Source organism: Pelobates fuscus, chromosome 5 (genome assembly GCF_036172605.1).
Source record: "Pelobates fuscus isolate aPelFus1 chromosome 5, aPelFus1.pri, whole genome shotgun sequence".
In the NCBI taxonomy this organism is placed as follows: Eukaryota; Metazoa; Chordata; class Amphibia; order Anura; family Pelobatidae; genus Pelobates; species Pelobates fuscus.
In genome coordinates, this window is record NC_086321.1 from 148,903,100 (window position 1) to 148,930,035 (window position 26,936).

The 26,936-nt window shown below is 40.9% G+C and overlaps 2 protein-coding genes across 2 annotated transcripts in view; both read left to right on the forward strand.

The window, feature by feature from the left end:
• LOC134610993 (protein HIRA) overlaps positions 1–8,458 on the forward strand; it is a 31,829-nt gene extending 23,371 nt beyond the window's left edge. Inside the window, exons 21-25 of the mRNA XM_063454462.1 lie at positions 5,061–5,166; positions 5,315–5,437; positions 6,284–6,447; positions 6,584–6,672; positions 7,079–8,458. Of these exons, the coding sequence (XP_063310532.1) occupies positions 5,061–5,166; positions 5,315–5,437; positions 6,284–6,447; positions 6,584–6,672; positions 7,079–7,195 (599 nt within the window). The 3' untranslated portion in view covers positions 7,196–8,458. The remainder of the gene's footprint in view (positions 1–5,060; positions 5,167–5,314; positions 5,438–6,283; positions 6,448–6,583; positions 6,673–7,078) is intronic.
• Positions 8,459–12,047: 3,589 nt separating this feature from the next.
• The window catches only part of PPIL2 (peptidylprolyl isomerase like 2), a 48,794-nt gene continuing 33,905 nt past the window's right edge, over positions 12,048–26,936 (forward strand). Inside the window, exons 1-5 of the mRNA XM_063454463.1 lie at positions 12,048–12,170; positions 12,919–12,968; positions 19,200–19,245; positions 20,515–20,577; positions 21,938–21,989. Coding sequence (XP_063310533.1) covers positions 12,139–12,170; positions 12,919–12,968; positions 19,200–19,245; positions 20,515–20,577; positions 21,938–21,989 — 243 coding nt within the window. The 5' untranslated portion in view covers positions 12,048–12,138. The remainder of the gene's footprint in view (positions 12,171–12,918; positions 12,969–19,199; positions 19,246–20,514; positions 20,578–21,937; positions 21,990–26,936) is intronic.

Below are 26,936 nucleotides of genomic sequence, written 5' to 3' on the forward strand. Positions count from 1 at the left end.
GCGGTCGGGTGCTTGTTCTGTTTGAATTGGGCCTTTGCTGGGCCGCCATCTTGGCTGCGTCTCGTCGGGGTAATACCCCTGCGAGCTGCATGGTCAGTAAGCCCGTCAGTGGGCTCAGAGTGGCCAGTGGGGACCGGGATAACCCCCACCGGTCCAAAGGGGGGGGGGGGGTAGGGTGTTTGCTGCGTCGCTTAGGAGCTCCGAGGTCGGGGCGAACGGACACTATGCCCAGGTTTCAGCCCAGGTAGGCCGCATCCGGTTTTCAGTGCCCCTGGTTCCGACGGGCGTCGGGGTGGTATGCCTCGCTTCTGTGGTGCACCCCCAACGTGGGTAGTGCACCCTGGTGCCAAAACGCTTTAATTATTTTATAATATGTTATACATATATATATATATATATATATATATATATATATATATGGAGGGCCGGGGGTGCTGCAGGGGGACTGCTGGGGTCTCCGGTAGTCCCCCTCGACCACGAACGCCGCGGATCGCCGGTCCAGGTAAGTCCAGGGCTCCTATTTGCTGCGGTTGTACTAGGTACGGCCGCGGACCTTAACGGCAGTTTTTTTGTCTGACTTACATACTACGTCCACAGTCCTTAAGGGGATATATATATATATTTCCAGGTCCCAGCACTCGATGTTCCCGGTCTTTTTGTGCTCCAGTGCACAATCGCCAACCAAAATATATATACCTAGTAGAGAGCACTCTGGAGTCTTGATAAAGTAAATTCAAACTGCTGCTTTATTAAGAAATTTTTCTTGAAAAAAGTCTGCATAGACTGAAACGTCGACTATTGTGTTTATCACTGTGTTTGCTTATTAAAGCAGCAGTTTGAATTTACTTTATCAAGACTTTATCAAAAAAATTTTTTTTTTTTTTTTTATTAACTATATTTTACTTTTTTTTTTTCTCCAGCAGGGGGACTGCCTGTCAGCTCTGGCAGTCCCCCTGCTGGCAGCACTGTGGACATCTATGGCGACCATTTGACCGCTCTTTTAGAGCAGTCACATGGCCCCTTGGGGTCCTAAATTGGAGAGGGAGGACTGCCTGGGCTGAGCTCAGAAAGTCCCCACTAAGAAGACCGATCGACGGGGGAGGGAGGGTAGGGATGGAAAAATAAAAAAGTTAATTTTTGTTGTTGTTATATTTACTAAGTGCCTCAACCCCTCGAGGCACTCAGTACAGGCAAAGCTTTGGAAGCCTGCCTGATGGCTTCCAATGCTGTGCCTCACTGCCGGGCTCCACGAGGAGCAACCCGGAAGTGTACGCTCCGGGGGGGAGCGATCACTCTGTGTTCTCCGGGGGCCACCGGCAATGAGGGGGGATATTGCAGCAATGCCGCAACATCGAGGCATCGCTTCAATACCATCATAGCTGCTGGAAGCGATCTTTAAGGACCATTTTTTTTGTCGGACGTACCTGATACGTCCTTGGTCGGGAGGGGGTTGTAGATCATGCCTCTTCTTTCTCACTGCTCAATCTTCCGCCACTTAAACGTTAAATCACTCTGTTTATATAGCCCGAGTCACACCTCCCTGCATGTAACTTGCATAGGTTTCTTAAATACTTTCTAATGTTGAAATTTTCTTTATTGCACATATTGTTTAATTAGGCATTTTTCATCTACTGTTCTGTTAATAGCATTTAGACCCTACAGTAGCCTTCTATGTATGACTACATTTAACCCCTTAAGGACCAAACTTCTGGAATAAAAGGGAATCATGACATGTCACACATGTCATGTGTCCTTAAGGGGTTAAAGTTACAGAGCAGGAGATTAAAACATCTAAAGCAAGGTACCTCTGACCATTAGCTATCGCAGTGGGAAAATTCTCCCACCCATGTAGCTGGCAATACCCTTGACCTAATCTTCACTTATGCATGTACAGTATCTAATATCTGCAACACTCCATATCCACTCTCTGATCACCACCTCTTATCATTTGCTCTCACATACCCCCTCACCCAAAAACCTCAGCCTAACCCCCCTCAACTCAGGAGGGACCTTAATTCTCTTGATCTCCAACAGTTGTCAGCTGACATTGATTCTCAACTGCTGTCCATCCCTTCCCTCTCCTGTCCTTCACGGGCCATCTCCATATATAACTCTACTCTTACATCTACCTTGAACACTGCAGCACCACTCCAAACAAGCACCTCGAGGAGGACCCGCCCCCAACCATGGCATACTAAATCAACGCGCTACCTGCAAAGATGCTCCCGTTGTGCTGAACGCTCCTGGAGGAAGTCCCGCACCCAGGCAGACTTTCTCCATTATAGATTCATATTGTGTTCATACAGTGCAGCCCTTGCCCTTGCCAAACAGTCCTATTTTTCCGCTCTCATTAGTTCATGTTCCCGCAACCCCAGGCGTCTCTTTCACACCTTTAATTCTCTTCTTCGCCCTGCTGTGGCCACCCCCAAAACTAACCTTACCGCTGATAACTTTGCATGTTACTTCACTGACAAGATTGAACAGCTAAGGAAAGAATTCTCCCCTCCTTGCCATCCCTCGACCCATCCACCCCCTCTAACTACCGTCCCATATCTCTGCTCCCTTTTTCCTCAAAGCTTCTGGAAAGACTTGTCTTTACCCGTGTGTCTCATTTCCTCAATTCCAACTCTCTCCTTGACCCCCTTCAATCTGGCTTCCGCCCTCTCCACTCTACAGAGACTGCCCTTATCAAAGTTACTAACGACCTAACCGCAGCTAAATCCAAAGGCCACTACTCCATACTAATTCTTCTTGACCTCTCAGCGGCCTTTGACACCGTTGATCATGCTCTCCTTCTTCAAACTCTTCAATCGCTTGGTCTCTGTGACTCTGTCCTCTCGTGGTTTTCCTCTTATCTCTCCCAACGCTCATTCAGTGTCTCTTTTTCTAATAATACCTCCTCCCCTTGCCCTGTCTCGGTTGGAGTTCCCCAAGGCTCCGTCCTTGGTCCCCTTCTATTTTCTCTTTATACTGCCTCTCTTGGCAAACTTATTACCTCTTTTGGATTTCACTACCACCTGTACGCTGATGACACCCAGCTATATCTCTCCTCCCCGGACCTCTCCCCTGCCGTCCTGCAACGGGTCACTGCTTGCCTTTCTTCCATCTCTGACTGGATGTCATCCCGCTTTCTGAAACTCAATCTCTCAAAAACTGAGCTCCTTGTCTTTCCTCCTCCTAATACTGATCCTCCTCTTTCCCTCTCCCTCCAAGTTTGTGGTACCAACATCAGTCCATCCTTGCAAGCGCGCTGTCTTGGCGTCATACTTGACTCTGGTCTCACCTTTGAGCCTCACATCCAGCATGTTGCCAAATCCTGTAGATTCCATCTTAAAAACATAGCCCGCATCCGCCCCTTTCTTGCACCAGATACTACCAAGGAGCTTGTCCATGCTCTAATTTCCCGCATGGATTATTGTAACCCTCTCCTGATTGGTCTTCCCAATAGCCGTACTGCACCCTTACAGTCTGTAATGAATGCTGCTGCTAGATTGATTTTCCTCTCTAGTCGTTTCTCTCACACCTCACCCCTCTGCCAGTCCTTACATTGGCTTCCTGTATGCTATAGGAGTCAATTCAAGGTACTAACTCACACCTATAAAGCACTGAACAACTCTAGCCCCTCTTATATCTCCTCACAGATCCATAGGTATGTCCCTTCTCGGTCTCTCCGCTCTGCCCGTGACCACCTCCTGTCCGTTGTCCGCACTCGTACGGCCAACTCGCGCTTGCAGGACTTCTCGCGGGCGGCTCCCTTCCTATGGAATAGCCTGCCTACCGCCATCAGACTCTCCCCTAGTCTTGCATCTTTTAAGAAGTGCCTTAAAACCCATCTCTTTAGGAAAGCGTATGGCCTCCAAGACTAACCCTTACCTCACATACCTGTCTCTTGCCCTCTCCTAAAGGGCAGCCCACCTTATTTGATTGTAAATTCCTGTCCTAATGTGTTTTACACCCCACCTCCTATAGAATGTAAGCTCGTTTGAGCAGGGTCCTCTTCAACCTATTGTTCCTGTAAGTTTATTTGTAATTGTCCTATTTATAGTTAAATCCCCCTCTCATAATATTGTAAAGCGCTACGGAATCTGTTGGCGCTATATAAATGGCAATAATAAATAAATAATAAACCATTTTTTTTTGCACGGAGGCAGTGGGAGTCAGTCAGTGACTGTGTGGCTACAGTTGCATAAACAGAAATAAAAGTGATTTAACTCTTAAATGGCAGAGAACTGAGCAGTAAAACTTCTGATGCCTGATGTATACACCAAAACTGCTTCATCAAGCTAAAATTGTTTTGGAAAGATATTGGAAAAACTAAGTATAAGTGCTCAATATCTATAATTAGCAGCAAATTATAGATATATAGGGTTCTCTCCTCCCTTGTGAAGTGGGTAGTAAAGATAACAGACAGGAGGTGATCAGCGCTTAAAGGGACATTCCAGGCACCCACTTCAGCCCATTGGAGTGGTCTGGGTGCCAACTCCCACCACCCTTAACCCTGCAAGTGTAATTATTGCAGTTTTTATAAACTGCAATAGTTACCTTGCAAGGTTAAGTCCTCCTCTAGTGGCTGTCTATCAGACAGCCACTAGAGGGACTTCCGTGTTCTTGGAACACGAAAAGTGTTTTAAATGACGCTGGACATCCTCATGTTCTGCACCATAATCTGTTTCTTGCTTTGTAATTATAGATTCATATACTAAGAATATCATATGTATCATATGTATATATAATCTTAAGTGCTGATCACCTTTTGTCTGTTGTCTTTAAAATTGTTTTGAAGCCTATAGGGTCTCTTTAAAGGACTAAAGGGGTTAATATATTATAAATCTCCCTGGGTCAAAAATAGAAGACACATAAAGACCATTAGGCATATGATGATTTTTCATCATATGCCTAATGCACGTGTGTTGAATTATATAACTACTGATACAGTAGGAACTGTGCATGAGCTTAGCGTAACACAGCTTTTAGGATTCCAGATAAATGAAAAACTAGGTTAGGGGGATAATAGGAGAGTTCCAAGTAATAACCAGAAGCGTATGTGTTGCACTTTTCAGGGAATGACATGACCGTTTCACAGACCTTGCTGACCCATAGAGGTGTGCCAGTGCTCAGCCTATCCAACGGGAAAGCATATGCCTTCAATTCATCCCTATCTGCGTGGTGAGAACTGCATTATCTTCTAATTTTGTTTTCTTTTCAAAAACTGCCAGACTGATTTGAAACTGCATTAAGTGTCTATGTCCAAGACATGGAAACTCTTTACAAGCAATACGTTTTCTCTTGACCCCATGCTGGATTTTCTTTTTAGGAGCCTGGTGTCTGACAAACAGGATGCCCTGTCACAATGTGCAGATTACCGGAACTGCTTATCCTCACAGGATGCCGTAATGTGCCCTGGACCACTAGCCATAATCCAGGGACGAGCTTGCAAGTAAGGCCATCATAAAGCTTCCTAACTTTGGAACCAATTCCAGGTGGCATCATTTGTAACAAGGAAGTCCAAAACCCATTTTAAGCTTCCATCCTTGATAATATCCATGAAAGACACAGAATGAGATTATTATTTTTACCATGTTTATATAAAATCTTTTGATTTGTGTAAATTAAAAGAGGAGAATAAATAGATTATAGCAGATAACCATGAGGATTCGGACACCATGTCAGGGAGTAAAGTAAGGCTACAAGTGTTCGTATGATTGTCACAAACTAGATTAAGGGTTGCTGTTTATTTTTACAGGACAGGAGGTCAATTAACCACATGTACTTCATTCACAAGAAAGCATAATGATCTTTGCATCTCCATAGAGAATGCCAGAGCTCCTACGCATGAAGGGTGCCAGACCCTTTTTTTATGTTCTCTGTGTTGCACTGGGACACTGAAGAAGATTTGGCAAAGTTTGTTTTATAGTCTAGATATATATTTTAATCAGCTGAGCACTCTGCACCAATGATTCAAATCCTGCTTCATTCATGCTTTGCTCTACAGAGACATCTGGGTTCTCCCACTGGAGAAGACCAGATGCACAGTGCAGTAACATGGCGAGACCCATGTAAGTTGTCAAACCATAATAAAACGGTTTGACGTCCTACCATGTGATGGTGCCAGGGCACTGCTACCACAATAAATATTACAATGGGCTGTAGTGGTTAGGGTACTTGGAGTGTTCCTTTAAAGGCATCTGCCTAATCCCATGTAATGTAGGTGATTAATATTATTTGTAATGAGTCCCACACAGCTCTGCATGACTATATCTGATTGGAATATGTTTGTTTGCAGTGCAGGCAGACAGGCTGCTCGCCTCTTCACAATGCCTCACCAAGTGCAGCAAGAGACCACCATGGCTCATCTTGAGAACCAAATTGCAGCTGCCCTTATGTTGCAGTCTAGTCAGGAATACAGATACTGGCTCCTCGTCTATGCACGGTACCTAGTAAATGAAGGTAAGGCCTGGTGTGTGACAACCTAATGTGTGTCGGAGACAACTGAAATAACCTCTAGAAAATGTAATTAAAATAGATATCTACTTTTATTTTGTGTCCTTTGCATGTCAGAAGATGTTTGTTTAATCCCATGTAGGTTTTGAACAACGGCTACGTGAAGTTTGTCAGGAATTGCTGGGTCCTGTCCATCGATCTTCTGGAAGCCAGTGGGAATCTAGAATCTTGGTAATTGATGTCCTGACAGAGTAAAATATCATTTTATTCCAATTCATTGTCTATACATATTACAATTTCAAACTGGTAGAGCGAGAGAGGCTTATGTTGACTAATCTGTAGCCGCGAATTCTGTTTCTTTAAATGTGTCTACGTTTGCTTACTGAGGACTGAGTACAATATTATGAAAGGAATTGGCTTGATGATAACCTCTTCTCCAAAAGCAACTACAATATTTTTAGAAACTGCTCACGTGGTAATTCTGAATGCTAGAACCATTTGCCCGCATGGCAATTCTGAGTCCGAAGAGACACATATTATTTGTTTTTGTTCCACTTTCAGCATACTTTGACACTAGCAATAGTTTGGTTTAATATTACTATTTGCGAAAATAATAATGGTCTTCTATTTTTGACAGGGCTTACGAAAGAGGGAGCTACTTAAAGAACTACTCCCACTCATTGGGCAAAATCTGCGTTTTCAGCGACTCTTCACAGAGTTTCAGGAGCAGCTGGACAGTTTAAGGGACAAATAGCATTATTTGGTTCATATCCAATTCCTACTTTTCATTGTTCTTTTTCTCCTTTGAGTGAAAGCCTGATGGTTTGGAGAGAACCACAAGGCCACTTCAACCTTTTGGTGCTGAAGGAGACATGCATGGACATGAGTTATCAATACAGAAGCCACGGGTGTCTCACAGCCTCTGGCAGCTTGCTGAACATCAATTCAAGGCCCTGTAATCTCTCTGTCTTAGTTTCTATGGAAGCTGGGCAAGTTGTGAGGAATCATTAAAAATTGAATGAGAGTATATTGGCCAGAATTTGCAAGAAAAGCACAGTACATCCCTAATACACTTGAAAAGCATTGTCCTCACTCGCCTTCCTATTGCCATCTATTTTCCAGGCCGAACTCTAAAGCAAACCTTGCACTACTTGAGGGTAAACTTGACGACCATACATGAGAGCGTTGTCTATTTTTCATCCAAAATTCACCTGTTGAATACAAGAGGAATGCTGCCCATCAGACATTTTTTTCTATTCTGCTAGGCCAATAATTAAAACTACATGTCTATTGGATGTAAGCTCTCATACTGCTGCGCAAGAAAAAGAAACAAAGCATAAGGCTTACTGTCCTCATTCAGTTTTTAATTTTTAAATGTTTGTAAAAGACAGGGTTTTGTTTTTTGTTTTTTTTTCTTATTTTTTTTACTTTTTTTTTTCCCATTCCTTTTCTAACTACAGAATAAAAAAAGTCATTGGTCGTTTGCAGTCCAATCTATTTCTCTCTCTGGGAAACTGTAACATAAAATTTTAGTACTGAAAAAGCACCCTTAAGATGATTTCAAAATGTATTGTGTTATATAAAATTTCAGAAAGAGAAAAAAAATACTTTGTCAGTTGAAGCATTTTACAGACTATACAACTTGTAATGAGTGGCACACAAAGTAAATACAGATAATTAAGTTTTTAAACTTAATTATATTCTGAAGCACATAGGCTATTAACTTAAGTGAGAATTCAAGGTGAATTCAAAGCAAATTTTAAATTTAAGATGAATATAGCTGAACTAAATAAAAGAAAAAATCCGCTATGTTTTCAGTTGTTACTCTGGCCTTTAATTTTTACATTTGCTTTGAATGTTGAATTCTCAATTTAGTAAATAACTGTGACAGGGCAGGTCCTATTATTTGTTTTATCTTGCATATAAGAGTTATATGGGTGGTATGGGTTACATGTGAAAAAATGGCATCACAAATTGTTAAAATGCGTTCACTAATAAAGCAAAAAGCGGGAATTGATCCCCATGTTTTAGTTCATTATACAGATAAGAATTTGGCTTTTAGACATCCTAAAACCAGTGCAATAGCCTGGGTGGCAGCTGGTGGACATCTCCCTGACTATAAAAGATTCTCAACCAATGACAAGCCTTTCACTCTTGTCTGGTGATTTTTATATTTATTTTTTATGCCAGAAATCTTTGTTTAGCAAGGGTGTAAGTTGCATGACCTGCACAGAGGTGCTTATTCATCAACCTCCTAACTGCTGCGGATTGAAATCTGAACGGTGAAAAAAAAAATCTTGGGGGGGGGGGGGGGGGAAATCTAACTTGTCTACAGTCACAATTTGACTTGTAGACTAAATATAAAATTCACATTTCAGCTCTGAGTTTAATGAATAAATGTCAGTGTATTAGGAGTTCATTGTGTGTTGTTTACTAGTGCAAAGCAAATGTTTCCTCCTTCAGTTTGGGTTTATGAAATGACAAAAGATGATCAATATGTTCTATTGTAGCCTTTTGCTTTTATGGCCGTAAGTATCCTACTTGCATCACGGCTACCAAATGGGAATCCCCCCTCCTCTGTTGGTACTTTTCTTTAACTCTAGGCAAAGGAAAATCAGCTTATTATGGAGAATGCACAACATTCATGAGGCTTTGTGAACCTTTTAATGACAAGTTAGTTTTTCTTGCAGAAGAAGGTCCTTCCATTAGGCGTTATTGACAAATCCTAGGTATATTAAGTACACTCATTTCTGCCTCTTAACAAATAATATTGCTGGAGGATGTTGTAACACTGTTTTAGCCAACACCTACACTTATAAATTATTTATTAAACTCTGGATTGAAATACAAATATTAACGTTTAGGAAATATAGCCAATATGTGACTATACTAGAGTTCAATAAAGCTTTCCAAATCCCCTATTTTATTTTTTTGCTTAAAGTGACAGCCAGGACTCCTAAAGCACTCTAGCATTTTACAGAGTGAAGATTTCAATAGAAATTTGAACTTTTTTTTATAAATTAGCTTTGTTACACAGTAGCTGCCAATCCGGTCCTGATACTTCACTGAGCTGCACAACCAGAAAGCTAAACTCAGGAAGCAGGCAATTGTCTAGAGCAGGGGTAGGCAACCGTTGGCACTCCAAATGTCGTAGACAAAATATAAGGTAAGATGTAGTCGACAACAGCTGGAGTGCCAATGATTGCCAATCCGTGGGCCAGAGCATCTTTCTGGCTGCATTAAGAAATCTGTGATTTGGCCAAAATAGATGGGCTGGGAGGAAATGGCAGGCTTGCAAATGCAGCAGAAAATTGATCTGCAGCTTTTGCAAGCTGTTTTTAGATATACCCAAAATTAAAAAAAAAGATTGTTTTCATTGGGCTATATCTGCTAAAAAGTTATATTTTGTGGTGGATTTGAGCAATATATATGTTGCCATATATATTCCTATCTAGTATAATTTGGAGTTGGTTGAATAGCCCTATGTTACGACTAACCCTCTACAATTACAGCAGGTGCCAGGACTCCCTGACAACCCATGCACTTGGAGATGCTTGCATGACAAAAATCTTTGTAATCATTTGGTTAATCGGAGAGTTCTGGCTTCTATAAGAACTTATTGCAAATCGCAAGTGCCTGCATACTTCTCACCTCCCCTCTTCCTGCAATGTCATCGAGGAAGCATGGGCTGCTCTTGGTGAATGTCCAATCCAAGGATCCTCACAATCAAAGGAGGATTGGCGACCTAATGTGCCATGCGCGCATCCAAGTCCCTTAAAAGCGGTCAGTCTGGGTGCCATGAAGAACACACTTAAAGGAAAATACTGAGCAATCATTGCAGCTTGTGGTAAAGTTTCTGTGTCATCCCCTGGTTTAGGAGTGGTTTAAAAAAAAAAAAAAAAAAAAAAGGGTGGGGTCTCTACACAGTGCACAGAAATGACCTACCCTTGGTCCTGTTGCTAATGTAGAATCCACACTTTCAACCAATCACAGCTGTCCAGACTGTTCAGAGTGCTGAGGCTCTCCACCTCTCATGTCCAATCAATCGCCAAATCCTGTCGCTTCCATCTCAAAAACATAGCGCGCATTCGCCCTTATTTAACCCTGAATGCGGCTAAGGTGCTGATCCATGCTCTTGTTCTCTCTCGCCTTGACTACTGCAATACCCTTCTCAGTGGTCTTATGTGTTCCCAGATTGCACCGCTGCAATCTATAATAAATGCGGCGGCAAGGCTCATTTTCCTGTCCGCTTGCACCTCCCCACTCTGTCAGTCCCTGCAGTGGCTTCCAGTTAGATACAGGGCTCAATTTAAAATTCTGGTGCTGCTCCAACCTACCTGTCCTCCCTAATACATAGGTATGCCCCGTCGAGGCCCCTGCGCTCTGCCAAAGACCTACATATATCTTCTGTCCGTACGCCCACCTCTACTGCTTGCCTCCAAGATTTCTCCAGGGCTGTTCTGTGGAACTCCCTTCTCCGTAAGATTTTCACCCAGTATCAACTCATTCAAAAAATCATTGAAAACTCACTTCTTCAAGAAAGCATATCAATTAAACGGTTAGCAGGTTTTTATCCCCAATCCCCCATGACTCCTCTCCTGCAACTGTCAAAAATTACCTACTAAGCCCTCAATTAATACTTTTCTAGCAACCTACTTCGTACCCCTACTTTTACCCTTTGTGTCACTGTACCCCAGTAAGCTCATTGAGCAGGGCCCTCCACCTCTCTGTTCCTGTATGTCCAAGTGTCTGGTTAAAAGTACGTCTGTTAGTCCACCCATTGTACAGCGCTACAGAATGTGATGGCGCTATATAAATAATAAAATAATAATAATAAGTAAGCCTAGCTAACTATAAATGGTCTCCCAATGCTAAACTCCAGGCACATAAGGTAGAGCTTAATATAAAGTCTAACAGGGAGCTAAGATGGAGGTGTCTAGTTTCAAGATGTCCCTTAAACTGTGCCAGCAGTGAGAATGTCTGCATAACTTATTTTTCAGACCTCACAATTTTAAATATATAGAAAGATAGAGTATAAAAATATTAAAAATCCTGAGAAGTAATGATTCCATCTTAAAATGTCACGGGTTCCCTCCATCACCCTCCTTGCCCTGCTTTCGTGAGTGATTTATGCAGAGTATGGAGACCTGCAGCAAATGTACTTTTTATTTTCTATATTTTTTTTTGTGTTAGCTTACATACATATATAATGCATTTTCAGTGTTACTTATATCCTCCCATGAGAATATGATCCCATCCTATGTGTATTTTCATCTATTTGGAATAAAGCTGCAGATTCTACTTTATTTTAATATTATATTATCATCAAATTGCAAAGGGAGATTGCTATAAAAAAAATAATAGGAAAAAAAAAAAAGAGGTGAAAAAAAGGATAACAATATACGCCTTTACCAATCAGCTTGTGTTACAGCAAAATAAAAACGATTTAGTGTAACTAAGGTTAATCTGGGTTACACGGGGACATTTCAGCACTAGACAGCGCCACCGCGCATGCGTGAAAGCGCCATATTTAAACTCATTGAAGCTATCATTGTGGCTCAAACGGGAGGCTTCCGGTGTCGTCACTTCCGCTATTTGGTGTTACAAGAAATTAGGTCCGGAAGTAGTTGTGCTGTTTCAGTATTTCGCAGTTTTGATTTGTGTTGTGAGCAGAGAGCTACCCACTGCAACGTTAAAATGGGGAAAAGACAGCATCAGAAGGATAAAATGTAAGTTTGGAAAGGGGTGAAAGTTTAGGATTTTGAGGGTTCCCTTATAAAGGAGGGAGGACATGTGCTCAGCTGTAGTGTACCTGTGTACGTACACTGGACTGTAGTAGTGGGTGTATGTACAAGTTTTTTCTTCCCCCGAGTTTAAAACTGGATATTAGTGATATGAATTTATACTGCCCTTTCAAAGCATAACCACTAACATCAGTATCGTTTAGAAAATCCAATAATTTCTGAGTGCATCTGTCTATAGTTTTCTTTGCTTGTATATGATTATACAAAGTTTGGAAAGTTTGAGTCCCAGTGCTGTGTAGGTAGTGTTGGGGCTTTCTAGAGAAGAAAGAAAAACAATGTTAAAAACAAACTGTAGTAATTTTGAGTTTGTTTGGCTTGAGTATATCAAGATGAATTATTGGCTACTACTTTGTCAGAATAACGGATTATTTGTTTTGGTGTTCTACGCTAGATTTGGTAACTAGTTCCTATGTGATGATAAAACTCCAAGCATCTTAACTGGCTATGTCCTTCTTTTTTCTTGCACTTTGCATTTTGTAGATAGTGTTATAATGTATGTTTGTTACTTTACTGATATTAGAATATGCACATAATAAATTTGCAGAATGGGTACCACATTTTACACTTGTATTTTCCCACCTGGTGTAGATTACTGTCTCTTCTTGGGTATATATCAATACTCATTCTCCTATTCCATTTTGATCTCATTATGTCTTATGCCTTTTTTTGACAGGTACATAACATGTACAGAGTATACACATTTCTATGGAGGAAAGAAACCAGGTATGATCATTTTGTGGTCCAGTACTTCTCTAATAAACAAATCTATTTAATTGAAAATCAGAAACATGGTCACTCACGTGTCAGAAATGTTTTCATGCCTGTATGTTGAATGTAATAGTATACTTTTTGTATTGCAAATTGAAAACCTGTGAGTTCCAATGTGGTGGTGGTGGTTGTGTGTTTTTTTTTTTTTTTTTTTATTGTATACATGCTATAATTGGAGCACTGGGCAGAAAAATTGAAATCATGTACATTGCTGCTAAGTGTGTGCCAGAGTTTGTTTTTTATATATATATATGGATTGAAAATGGTATGGTAATGTTTTTGCAACTTTATTTCTTGATTATTTTATATATTAAATGGAAAACATCTTACAAATTCTAGGATAAACTCTTTGTAATGTGTACAGCCCTGAAAATCAGATGGTTTATGAATGTAAAATTCACCCACGAGGGGACTGTAAATTTTGGGCCAGAATATCAAACGTGTGAATTCTTGATAACTCACAGGTTTGTGAATAACCTTGTTAAATAAAAATATTCTTACTTGAAATGTATGACATTGCTATATTATAGTATCTTTTATCGAAACATAATGTACAGTATCTCACAAAAGTGAGTACACCCCTCACATTTTTTGTAAATATTTTATATCTTTTTCATGTGACTAAAGAAATGACTCTGCTACAATGTAAAGTAGTAAGTGTACAGCTTGAATAACAGTGTAAATTTGCTGTCCCCTCCAAATAACTCCACACATTGTCTAAACCGTTGGCAACAAAAGTGAGTGGAAATGTCCAAATTGGGCCCAGTGTCAATATTTTGTGTGGCCACTATTCTTGTCCAGCACTGCCTTAACCCTCATGGGCATGGAGTTCACCATAACTTCACAGGTTGCCACTGGAGTCCTCTTCCACTCCTCCATGACAACATCATGGAGCTGGTGGATGTTAGAGACCTTGCGCTCCCCCACCCTCCATTTGTGGATGCCCCACAATGCTCAATAGGGTTTAGGTCTGAAAACATGCTTGGCCAGTCCATCACCTTTACCTTCAGCTTCCTTAGCAAGGCAGTGGTCATCTTGGAGGTCGTTATGTTGAAATACTGCTCTGCGGCCCCGTCTCCGTAGGGAGGGGATCATGCTGTGCTTCAGTATGTCACAGTACATGTTGGCATTCATGGTTCCCTCAATGAACTGCAGCTCCCCAGTGCCGGCAGCACTCATGTAGGCAAGAAACACTTGTCTTTGTACTCCTCTCCTGGTTGCTGCCTCACATGCTTGACACAATCTGAACCAAATAACTTGGTCTAATCGGACCACAGGGCATGGTTCCTGTAATTCATGTCCTTCGTCTGCTTGTCTTCAGCAAATAGTTTGCGGGCTTTCTTGTGCATCATCATTAGAAGAGGCTTCCTTCTGGGATGACAGCCATGCAGACCAATTTGCTGCAGTGTGTGGCGTATGGTCTGAGCACTGACAGGCTGACCCTCCCACCCCTTACACTTCTGCAGCAATGCTGGCAGCACTTATACATCTATTTCCCAAAGACAACTTCTGGATATTACGCTGAGCACTTGCATTCAACTTCTTTGGTCGACCATGGCGAGACCTGTCCTGTCAAAATGCTGTATTGTCTTGCCCACCGTGCTGCAGCTCAGTTTCAGGGTCTTGGCAATCATCTTATAGCCTACACCATATTTATGTAGAGCAACAATTCTTTATTTAATTTTTTGCAGATCCTCAATTTTCTTTGCCATGAGGCGCCATGTTGAACTTCCAGTGACCAGTATGAGAGTGTGTGTGAGAGCGATAATGCCAAATTTTATTTTTTTGTAAATGGTTTTTATTGGATATTTTTCAACACATAGTATTTCAACGTGGACGCGCAGGTCCCCTTGTTTACTTGTAATTGCATATACACTGTAAGGTACAATCCTTTAGGTATGTGGTAGCGGCTCGCAGGTCGCATTATGAGATGTATAACATGTGCACAATGGACTCGCAGGTCCGGTGGTACATAGGCATATATTTATAAGCAGTACTATTTTTTTTACTTCTGATGGGTTCCATGTTTACATTGGGTTGGGTTTTAGATCCCGAAGGATCACTTTTCTGTACCTTTCTTCTCCCTTTTCCAGCACCCGGGACCATTAAGCGTTAGTGAGACTTGCAGATCTCCATTTGTTCAGGATCCCCTCTAGACACGCAGGTCCCCGGTGGTATCGTGCCTAGTGTCCTATGTGACAGTGCAATGAGGTGTTGCCTCCCCATCATGATTTTATCAGAATCTGCCTTGTGCGATAATGCCAAATTTAACACCTCTGCTCCTCATTCACACCTGAGACCTTGTAACATTAACTAGTCACATGACACCGGGGAGGAAAAATGGCTAATTGGGCCCAATTCGGACATTTTGATTTAGGGGTGTACTCACTTTTGTTGCCAACGGTTTAGACATAATTGGCTGTGTGTTGTTATTTGGAGGGGATGACAAATTTACACTGTTACACAGGCTGTACACTTACTACTTTACATTGTAGCAGAGTGTCATTTCTTCAGTGTTGACACATGAAAAGATATATATTTACACACATGTGAGGGGTGTAATCACTTTTGTGAGATACTTTAAATGTTTTGCTGAACAAATGGTCTCTCCATGTTCCTTTCACTACTAGGATCCCATGGGAAAAAAAACTTCAAATGGTTGGTTCTCAAAGACTTTAAGCAATTACATAGGGATCGTCTCGAAGAACATAGAACATGAAATAACTGCATAAGTGTAGGCATAAGAGAAAATTTGCAAGGAATTGTAGACTGTAACTAAAACATGAAAAATGTGTTTAGCAGTCTAGTACCATTTATGCTGCATGGTCAGACACCAAGATAGTATTGGCTATCTCTTTACCCTATTCAGAGCCTTGCAGCGTAGAGGAAATGCTGTGTTTATTCTCTGTTTTTCATCACATAAAAGACTATAAGCCAGAGACCACAAACTTGCCTGGATTTGTGGCTGCATAATAAGCTTAGCCAGGAACCACCGCAGCAACTTATCTCCCTGTGATCAAATACTGGGGCACAAGCCATCACGATTGTGTGCCCATTTTTATTTCTTCTTATTCTACTAAAAAGGAAATCTGGAATATCTCTAATTTACACCAAAAGTTCTGCAGTCACAATGCAACTAATACTCGCTAACTTACATGGATAAAATACACAGAAAAAATAAAATGCATAGATTAATACTGGTTTAAAAAATAAATACAAATGAAAAAAGAGAGTACAAATGTGTACTTACTGATGCATAAGCGCGATTACAAAAGTATAACCTTTTTTATGGCCCTTTTTTCTTAATAGTCTGCAATCCATGCTCTGGTTATTTATTTATAAAATATTTTACCAGGATGGATACATTGAGAATTCTCTAGTTTTCAAGTGTGTCCTGGGTCCACAAAACATTGCATTGTTACAATAGGATTCAATATTACAAAAATACAATATACAAACTATAAATATATATACACACACTTATGTAAATGTAATACATGGTAATGTAATACACAGGTAATAAATATATTTGACCATGACAGGTGCATTCTGTGTTGAGGTATATTGCCATAGATCCCTTAAAAGATTTTAGATTGAATGAAGATTTGACTGTGTCCCTGAGGTTATTCCATAATTCCGGTGCTCTGTAGGAAAAGGAGGATCGAGCCACTTTATTTTTGTATTGCGGTATGATAAATACCATGCTAGTACTGAATTGGAGGTTATAGGAGGTGGAACCAGCCTGGGAGAGCATTCTACTCAGGTAGGGTGGGAGCTTCCCAGAAATGCTCTTATCCACAAGGCTGGATTACGTTTATTAAGGTGGTTTGCAGTGCGGATGCATGCACTACATCCTCATAATCAATGACCGGCATTAGCATTTGTTGCACTATCTGTTTCCTTACTGTAGAACATATCTAAGGCAGGATTTGTTTCTGTAAAGGGCACCTTGTTTTGGGTAAATTTTGAATAGATCTTTTAAAGATCATTGTAACAGTTTTGTCAGTGTTTAGGAAGACTTTGTTATCTGCTATCCACATTTCTACTTCTGTGAATTGGTTTTGGAGCACAGCCTCAAGCTGCGGTAGCTTGGGTTTACTAGCGTAGATTACAGTGTCGTCTGCATACATGTGTACAGTTTAGGATTTGCACACATTAGGCAGATCATTTATAAATAATGTGAATAGCAGGGGACAGACTATAGAGCCTTGGGGAACACCACACGTGACTGGAAGAGGGAGGGAAGCGTTATCAGAAATGGCCACATATTGCAATCGGTCTGAAACATACAATCGCAACCAGATTAGCGGATCACCAATGCCTGAGTTTTTACGTTTTTGCAAAAGAATGCCATGGTCTGTGTCAAAGGCCTTGGCAAAATCAAGGAAACCGGCTTCAGTGAAGTCTCCTTGTTCCATGCAAATTTGGATGTCATTGCAAACTTTTAAGAGGGCAGTCGAAGTTGAGTGATTTGGATGAAATCCTGATTTTGATTAGGGGTCAGATAATCTGATCGTTGATAATATTCACATAGTTGCGTGTGGACGCATTTTTCCAAGATTTTTGACAATGCAGGGAGCAATGGTATCGGGCGATAGTTGGATACCAAAGTATTGTCACCACTTTTATGGATAGGTACAACTTTTGCAGTCTTCCAAAGTTTGGGTATGTATCCTGACACCAGGGATTAATTGATGAGGTTTGTGACAGGTTTAGCAATTGCTGGCGCACTTGGCTTCAGCAACATTGCTGGGAATTGATTTGGTCCACACAGGTTTTTCATTTTTAAATTATTAAGATGTTTATTAACGACACTAACCGGCACAAGTCTAAAATTGAATTTCTCTATATGAGGATTTTGAAGATTTGTCAGGGCCTGCTCTTTATTTGCGGTCTGAAAATGAGTGTAATTTGTTATCTTAGCAACCAGGGTGGTAGCACATCCAACAAAATAATTATTAAAGGCATTTGCTACATCTAGGGGGTGTTGCAGTGTTTGGTTGTCAATTTCCTCAGTGGCGGTTTGGGAGTGGATTGTGGGGGTTTGTATGCTATTTATGATTTTCTAGAAGTTTCTTGGGTTTGATAGGTTGTTGTTTAATTTTTCACTGAAATATTGGGCCTTTGCCATTTTTGTTTGTGTTGTGCATGCATTTCGCCATTGTCTGTAAGTACAGTGATTGTTCATGGAGCCAGTACGCTTGAAATTTGACCACAGTGAATCTCTACACTGGTACATTTGAATGAGGTCAGCTGTAACCCAGGGTAGGTGTGTCCCTTTTAGTCGCACTTCACGCAGAGGGGCATGCAAATTCCAAACATGCAAGAGCTCGTACTGAAAAAATGCAATTGCAGAGTCTAGATCTTGGATTAGACCTAATCTGTGCCATGGTATGTTCTTGAGATCATTTAAAAAGGATTCAAGATTACATTTTATGAAAGACCTGGTGATTATAATTTTGGGAGAGGATTTAGCGGTCTTTATTTTGCGTATGCAGTACACTAGGCCGTGGTCACTCAAACTGTTAGGGAGAAAATAGTGCACATACCATACATTAAAAAAAAAAAAGAATAATGTTTCTGGTTAAACAGAGACCCTTTTCTTTATGCTTTTATGGGCATTCGGATTGACTGTGTCCCAAGCCTAGACTGCAGACGGAAAAGAAACATGGCCTTGTATTGCCAGGAGAGGCCATAACGACTTCCGTTTGGGTGTTCATGTATTTGTCATTTTAGTTTAAACGCACCTCTAACTGGGTTGTTTCTTTTAAATATCCTTTCAATATTTCATGTGCCTATCTGTGGCCTTCTTTTTAAAAAAATAAATAAACATTTCTTGGTCTATTTTGGCTTGTAATTGTTTGCCAGCAACTTTCATACATACCATTCTGCTACCTTATCTATAATTTTCAAAATTCCTTTTCACTCCGTATATCGCATTTCACATAGACTGTAAGGTCGTCTAAGCAGGGCCTTCTTCACCTCTTGTCTCTGTTATATTTCGTATGTTACGTGTTATCCAATATCCCCATTCTATAACTGTAAAGTGCTGCAATATATTGGCACTATATAAATGCTGCTGCTGATAAGGTCTTTCATTTGATCTGAAAAGGTTTTCTTTCATGGTGAATGTGATGTAACTATGTATTTCTTTGTGTTCCTATTAATTTTATTGTGTATTTGCAGATATCCCAAAGGCAAACTTCAGACGGTTAAATTTTGATCACTGTAGGTATGTTGCATGGTTGTCCTAGCAGGGGTTACTTTCTATAGTGTAACCATACTGGCTATAGAATAACCGTAGTCTTTGGTCCCCTTCTCAGGCATCACAGGATTTAGTTTGACAAAATTATATAGCAAATGCTGAAATGCAAGTTCTGCATTTGAAATAGGTAAGCAGGGGTTGGGCTGCAGGAGCCTCTGGGTCTCATGGTTTTCGTCATGCTGCTCTAAAGGTTTAACCCCTTAAGGACCAAACGTCTGTAATAAAAGGGAATCATGACATGTCACACATGTCATGTGTCCTTAAGGGGTTAATCTAGAACCGGCTTCCTTCAGGATATTGCTATCAGAATACACATACCCTATGCTAATCTCTCGCTTTCATCTTTCACGTAAATTCATATCCTCCAACCGCAGTGTTCGGTGAAGCAGGATTTCGGTGGGCTGGGTAAAAGGGTGATGTCAATTACGTAACCAGAACTGCCCAAAGGGACAAACATGCCCAAAAAGTGGGCATGCCTGCACAAAGAATTAGCTGGTCAGCCTGGCGTGAATGCACATTGGGCTGCCTTCCAATCTTGCAGGATGATCAACCAAGGGCATACCATGCTGCCAGCACCTGGAGCTTGGCATAAATGCATCTAATGATGCGCTAGCTTTACGCTTCTAAGGAATGTCTACTAGCACTCGCTGGTCCACTTCTCTCCTTCCTTTACTACCAGGCAGAAGCTCCTGTTATACCGTCTTGGTCAGACAAACAGTGTATGTAGTAAGTGTAGAGAAAGGGAACATGCCACAGTGTTAGCAAGCTTGAAGCATCAAGAGCTTTTGCACAGTGCGCAGTCATCCCTCTTAAGTTTCCATACTTAAGCAAGCAGATTTGAAGAGTAGTAAAAAAAATATCAATGTGCCTGGAGCTGCAGCTCCGTCAGCCCCTCTGTTAATCTGGCCCTGCCTGTAGCATAATAGCTGCATAACCATAGCAACTTCTTGTAGTGGTTATGGTGCTTAGATTCCCCTTTATGTATCCTGCAAAGGCTTGTAAAGAGCCTTGCTGAATGCTCGAAAGGGAATAATAAACATTACAATTCAAGTGTAATTCAACTGTCCTTTCTGAACAGTTTACAATAATAGCTTTTTTTCCATTAGGATTATTATTTTTGTTTAAAGAATACAGGAAAAGTTATCAAATAGTTTTGCAAGATATAATTTCTGCGTGTGAAATGTCTTCATAGATTTTGTTTGCTATGTGAATGATACATTTTATTTTTTTTCCCAGCTTGTCCTTGCAGCCCTTTGAGTATCCAGTATGCACTCCAGATGGTACAGTGTTTGATCTACTGTGAGTATATATAACACCTTGCTATCAGATGTAGACCTAGAGTTTGCATTTACAAAGCTCAGATGCTTCAAATAGATCTAATTTCTTCATAGAAATGTATTGAAAGGTGTTTTTTTTTTTTTTCCCCATTTAGCCATTATTATTGGGGTGGTTGTCTGGTAAAGTATTGTGGCTTATAGTGCATCCCTTGTAATACTTGATACAGGTTCTCAATATGTTGGAAAAGAAACGCAAATCACAATGTTTGTTCCTTACGCTTTATAGGGTTTATTCACTAAATAGTAGATAATAGTGAATTGAAAACTAAATTGCAAATATTGCTGAGTTGGATCTGGTATCGTCATATTTTGGCTGTTTTTAGCCTAACCTTTACATTTTGTTTTTCAGTTCATTACAATTCTATGTTTGGATATAATGCTCACATACAGTATTGTTACCTGGGATCTATTTCACAGTGTCTACGTCTGCTGATCTCCTCTCTCCCCATCAGAGCTGGAGTAAGATTTCCCAGGACCCTAGACAGAATGCCTGGATGGAGTTTCATCCTAGGGCTATGAGCTGTGGTGGCAGAGTGTACCTGTATGGGCGGGAAGGTTTAGTGTCCCTGCCTGTGTGATTTTGTTTTTCCACTTCTCCCCTTTCCTGCTCAACTTTGGGCAAGATGGGGTACAATTGATGGAATTCCCTGGTGGTCCGGTGGGGTAGTGTTGTGTTCGGCACCTCTATCAGGTGCAGATCACTTTTTAAGAGCACCTGCCTGGTCACAGCATTTAATCAGTGACTGTGGGGCTGGCCGCAAGGCTCTGAGTCATTCAGAAGCACTGGCACTGTGAAGAAGCTATTAAAGTGATCTGCATCCAATAACGTTGCAGGCCACAACGATTTTTCAAGGTATTGAGAAACCGCAGGTCCAAGATGGGAGATCTTTTGATCTGCATGCTGGCTCAGGGAGGGCCCTTTGATAGACTCTCCTGTCTAAACCCAGGCCCTAGGCGGCTCTGCCTCTTACCCAGAATTGATCCATATCATGTAATTTTGTATAAGGGAAATAGGCTGGCACAATTTACGGTGTGCATCATTTCTCAGCCAGGTGAGGACCAACGTTGGTGTACATGAGTGAATGTGCTGTTTATCTTTAACTATGATGATAGATACAAGGCAATACAATTGCAATAGGAATTGAAAGCAAACTGTATCTGTGCTGTCAAAGCCCTAGTGAGTGAACTGGTTGGGAGCTTTCTGTATTTTAAATTGTTAAGCAACTGTTTGGGGTAATTGGGGTGTTACTCTCTGGCTTGACCCACATCACGTTTTTTCATAACTAAAGAACACTGTTAATTTTTTTTTTTTCCCCATACAGGAGTATCATGCCATGGATTAAGAAATATGGCACCAACCCAAGCACAGGAGAGGTGAGTCGACTATCTATTGTTTGGTTTATTCGGTCTCCACCTAATTTTAGAAAATGTAACCTAAAGGGACACTATAGTCACCAGAACAACTACAGCTTATTGAATTTGTTCTGGTGAGTAGAATCATTACCATTAGGCTTTTTGCTGTAAACGCTGTCTTTTCAGAGAAAATGCAGTGTTTACATTACAGCCTAGTGATAACTTCATTGGCCACTCCTCAGATGGCTGTTAGAGATCCTTCCTGGATCATGGCTGCTTAAAATGCATCCAAACATTCAGTGTCTCCTCCCTCTGCATGCAGACACTGAAACTTCCTCATAGAGATTTATTGATTCAATTCATATCTACGAGGAGATGCTGATTGGCCAGGGCTGTGTTTGAATTCTGCTGGCTCTGCTCCTGATCTGCCTCTTTGTCAGTCTTAGCCAATCCTATGGGGAAGCATTGTGATTAAATCAGGCTACCAGTTCTGGTGATGTCAGCAGGCAGTGGGCAGGTCTAAAGGAAACTGGGACAAAATATGCAGCTGCAGGCTTGAATACATGTAAGATTTTACTATTTTAGGGAGGCATGAGGGGGCCGGGGTGGGGGAGGGGGGGCTAGATGGTGGTTTTAACACTATAGGGTCAGGTATACATGTTTGTGTTCCTGACCCTATAGTGCTCCTTCAAAGGTCTTTTGAGATGTGGTGCATTTATGAAAAAAGTGTTTTTGACACTTTTGCCTTGTAAATTCTACCATGATATCAATAAATATAACTATTTTTTTTTATTTTTTTTATTTTTATGGAGCATTATGGCTTGCTTTTAATGTATACATAACACAATATTAATATGAATAAAATAAGGGGGGGGGGGACTACTTTTTTTTTTTTTTTACATTTGTTTTGCATATTGTAATTGCAAAAGTGCAACTAAAGTAAACTTACTCAAAATACATTCACTAATTAGTCCTGATTGATAAAATGTCCAATATGTCTCGAATTTCAATTAATTTATAAGTAGCAAAAGTGTGTATTTGTAGGTGTATCCCAGGCTATTTAATGAAGAGCATTTTAGAACACTTAAAAGACCACTATAGTGCCCCCACTCCCGCCAGGCTGGATGGAGAGGAAGGGGTTAAACACTTGCCTTTCTCCAGCACCAGGCTCCCTCGGTGCTGAAGACTCTCCTCCTCCTTTCCCCGTCATCAGCTGAATGCGCATGCGCGGCAAGAGCCGCGCGTGCATTCAGGCAGTCCATAGGAAAGCATTCTCAATGCTTTCCTATGGATGCTTGCGTCTTCTCACTGTGAAAATCACAGTGAGACGCGCGGAAGCGCCTCTAGCGGCTGTCAATGAGACAGCCACTAGAGGCTGGATTAACCCATTTGTAAACATAGCAGTTTCTCTGAAACTGCTATGTTTACAGCAGAAAGGGTTAATCCTAGGTGGACCTGGCACCCAGACTACTTCATTAAGCTGAAGTGGTCTGGGTGCCTATAGTGGTCCTTTAATCTAACCATTTTATGACACACCTCAGTCAAAATCTTTACATTTTTTTAGGGGGTTTTCATATGAGTTTGATTTTGGAGGAAATTCAGAGACCAAACATGTGAGTCTATTGTAAACACCCCAAATTTGTATTCTGCTGCTGTACTCGAGGACGACTTTTGCTCATAATTCTACCGCCTAATACTACCTCAAATGTATTCTATCTGCTAGTACAAAGTGAGATGGAAAATCCTTCTGCTGATGATTGTACTGGCATCTCAATCTGTACTGTATGACTGCAGCATTAGAGGGAGATATGTCTCATGCTGCAGCATCTACATGCAGTGATTGGTGACAGGCAGCTGACAAAGCCTTGCTCCGATCACTGGGCAGAATGGCATGTAAGGAGACCTGGCCCCAAGGTTTTTTTTTTCAAACCAGGTGGCTCTACCGCCTCGCTAAGGCAGGCTTAGAATTGCCATTCTCAAATAATATGGAATATTTTTTTAAAAAGCATATACACTCATCAGACTATTGTTTAAGCTTCTAGGAGAGCTTTCTTAATACCTTGATCTTTCATTGGTGGATTTAACTCTATCATGCACTTACACAATAAAGCCAAAATATAATATAAATGTCTTCTCCTATTAAGAGACATATAAAAAAAAATAAAAATAAAATAATTTAATCAATGAACATTCAAACAAATAGAACACATCACATATCAACAGATCTACCTCTGGAGACAATGACTAAAAACTTAAAATAGCCCTATAGTATCAGCCTAGAGTACAAACGTATTTTGGGCTGAGTGACTACATTGCTGGTTGGTTACACATCTAGTGGCAAACACTGCCTTGTTTCTGAAAGGCAGTATATACAGTGCTAAGGCTGCAGGGACATGCTATAGACACCAGAGCCACTACATTGAGCTGTAGTTGCTTTGGTGACTAGAGTGTCTCTTTAAGGCGATACCCACTCCATTTCATTTTTTAAATTATTTATTTGTTGCAAGGCAAGGCACCAAAAAGCATAACAGTAGTGAAATACAATACAAATGTACATCAATATAAGGGCATGTCGTAATGATATGGTACTTAAATAAGCAAGTAGTCGAAGGAACGGTCAACTGCAGGAAAGTCCATCAAACATCTTGTTACAATAGTGAGTGCCTTTAATTCCGTGGTGTCTTGCCGAGATTTTTTTTTTTTTTTTCATATATATTCTTCGTTGTACATTTGACAAAGTTCACATGGACATGAATGTTGCACAAAAGATACTGTGTGGGCTTATGCAAAAGCCAAAGTGTAACCATTTCAGACTCCATTTCATTTTTATCTCCTATTCTAATAAAATCTCCTGCCCACTAATGTTTGTTAACCATTTTTAAATAATTAAAAACTCTGATCCTCTAGTCCTGATTGGAACATATCTTGAAATGTTCAGATACACTGTTTCCAATCTTATTATTAATAATAATAATAATAATAAATAATGTGTTCCCTACTCCTTCTTTGGGAAAAACCAGAGGTCTGTATCCTCCACTTGACCTTTTTTTTTTTTTTTTTTTTTTTTATAAATACAACTTGATGCTACCTGGCAATTTTTGCAATTTTGTTTCTATTGGGATGATTGATACTAGTCATTTTCCTGTTGATTCCAATGAGAACCATGGCTTGATCCTCCTCCTGGTGCTCAGGTGTTTATTAGTGTGTTAGGAGGGCACATACTATAAATGTATTGCATTGTATATCTGTTTATTTTTAGGTTAACAGAATATTCTGATGAGTGTATAAGTATATGGTTTTGTGCTTTTTTTTTTTTCTCTATCTATCTGTGTGTGTAAAAGTACAAGCAGCATACGCATTTCGGCTATAAAGACTTCAAGTGCTGAAATATTGTTCACCTAATGGTGTTTAAATACCTTCCACATAATACAATTATTAGTTACACATGTTAACAATCTTCGGCATTTCTTGATGTCACAGTTCCCAGCACAAAATAAGGGGTCCTATTTGTTTTTGCTAGAGTTGTGTGTTTTCCAGAAGGCTACAGGAAGTACACTCTGGTATTTGCTATTGTCTTACAGTTGCGTATTTCTAAGGTATTTCCCAGGAAATGACTGGTGCAAAACAACGCACAGATTTATATAGCTGAACGTTTCACTTATAGAAGTGATTTTCCCAGTTTCGGCTAGCAGTTTAGTTTTTTTGTGTTTTGTTTTTTGTCTTGCACCAATATGTCAAAAAGTACAATATGCAGTGACATAAACGAAAACCTTAAGCATTGCGTAAGAGTGGTGTGTAGAACAATTGGGCAAGAGTTTAAAAAAAAAAAAAAAAACTATACAATTTTTATACCAATATGTATCAGGCTGTATGAAAGGAAAGGCCATCTCCCGATAGCTAGTGGGAATCTTAAGGGGGGGAAGGTGCTCGAGGTAGGTACAGGACCATGTGATTTGAAAACTTAAGAGCCGGGTAGTGGCTGCTTATCAGTGCCGTGTCCTGAGTTAGAGTTAACCAGATTACCTTATTCCATGTTGCCAGTAATCTCAGTGGTATGTGAGTTTTCTGGTTTCAGGTGGGTAGACCTGATCTGTGAGGTGGCCCTGATTGTTGCCGTGTGGGGAGTAGCGGGATTGCGAACGGTGCCAAATAACCCCTAGGCACCAAGGGGGTAGGGGGGGACTTGAAACATTTTGCGCTTCCAATTTGCATTTATAATCCTGCTGAGGCTTAGGAAGTTCTTAACCAATATAGAAAATCAGAACAGTGGAAAGGAAAGTAAATATGAAAAAGAAAAAGTTTGTCTGGTCGATAAGACGTTTCCAACTCCATCCACTACTTCTCTGGGGCTGGGTAAGAACCGGTGTACTTCTGGTTCGTTCATCCGTCGTCTTTTGTTGGGCGAGGCACAAATGGGAATATTCAGGAGACGTCCCAGGAGCTGGCAGCCAAGTGGGCTCTGGCGTTAGGTCGCATTAGGCCTAGGGCCTGAAAAAAGGAATCAGAGTCCTCTGACGATGTGAGTCGGTGTACCACCCTGTCCTTGGTGACCAGCAGGGCTCAGGGGTGGCCCCATCTCTTACTGATCCAAGCTGTTCGGAGGGACTGTGTGACCTTGTGCATCGAGCGCCGCCAATCTAGTGTGGCTCTGCATAAGTCTGCTATGAATATGAGCTTAATTTCTTTAAACCTATATGGGCTTTTGGCCTTGAGCGCCTCCACCACTACCATCTTATCCTGGAATGTCAGAATGTCAAAAATAGTAGTAGGACGTCACGGGAGGCTTCTGCTGGCGCCCTGTTGGATTTAGGAAGGCAATATGAGCCCTCCACGAACTTAGTTTTGAGCATCCAGGGAGGTAGGATATCTGTGAGAAGTCGGCGGATGAAGTGGGGCAGTTCGCCATCTGTTATGGATTCTGCAACCCCTCTAATCTTGAGGTTGTTGCGCCGACATGCATCTAGCCTT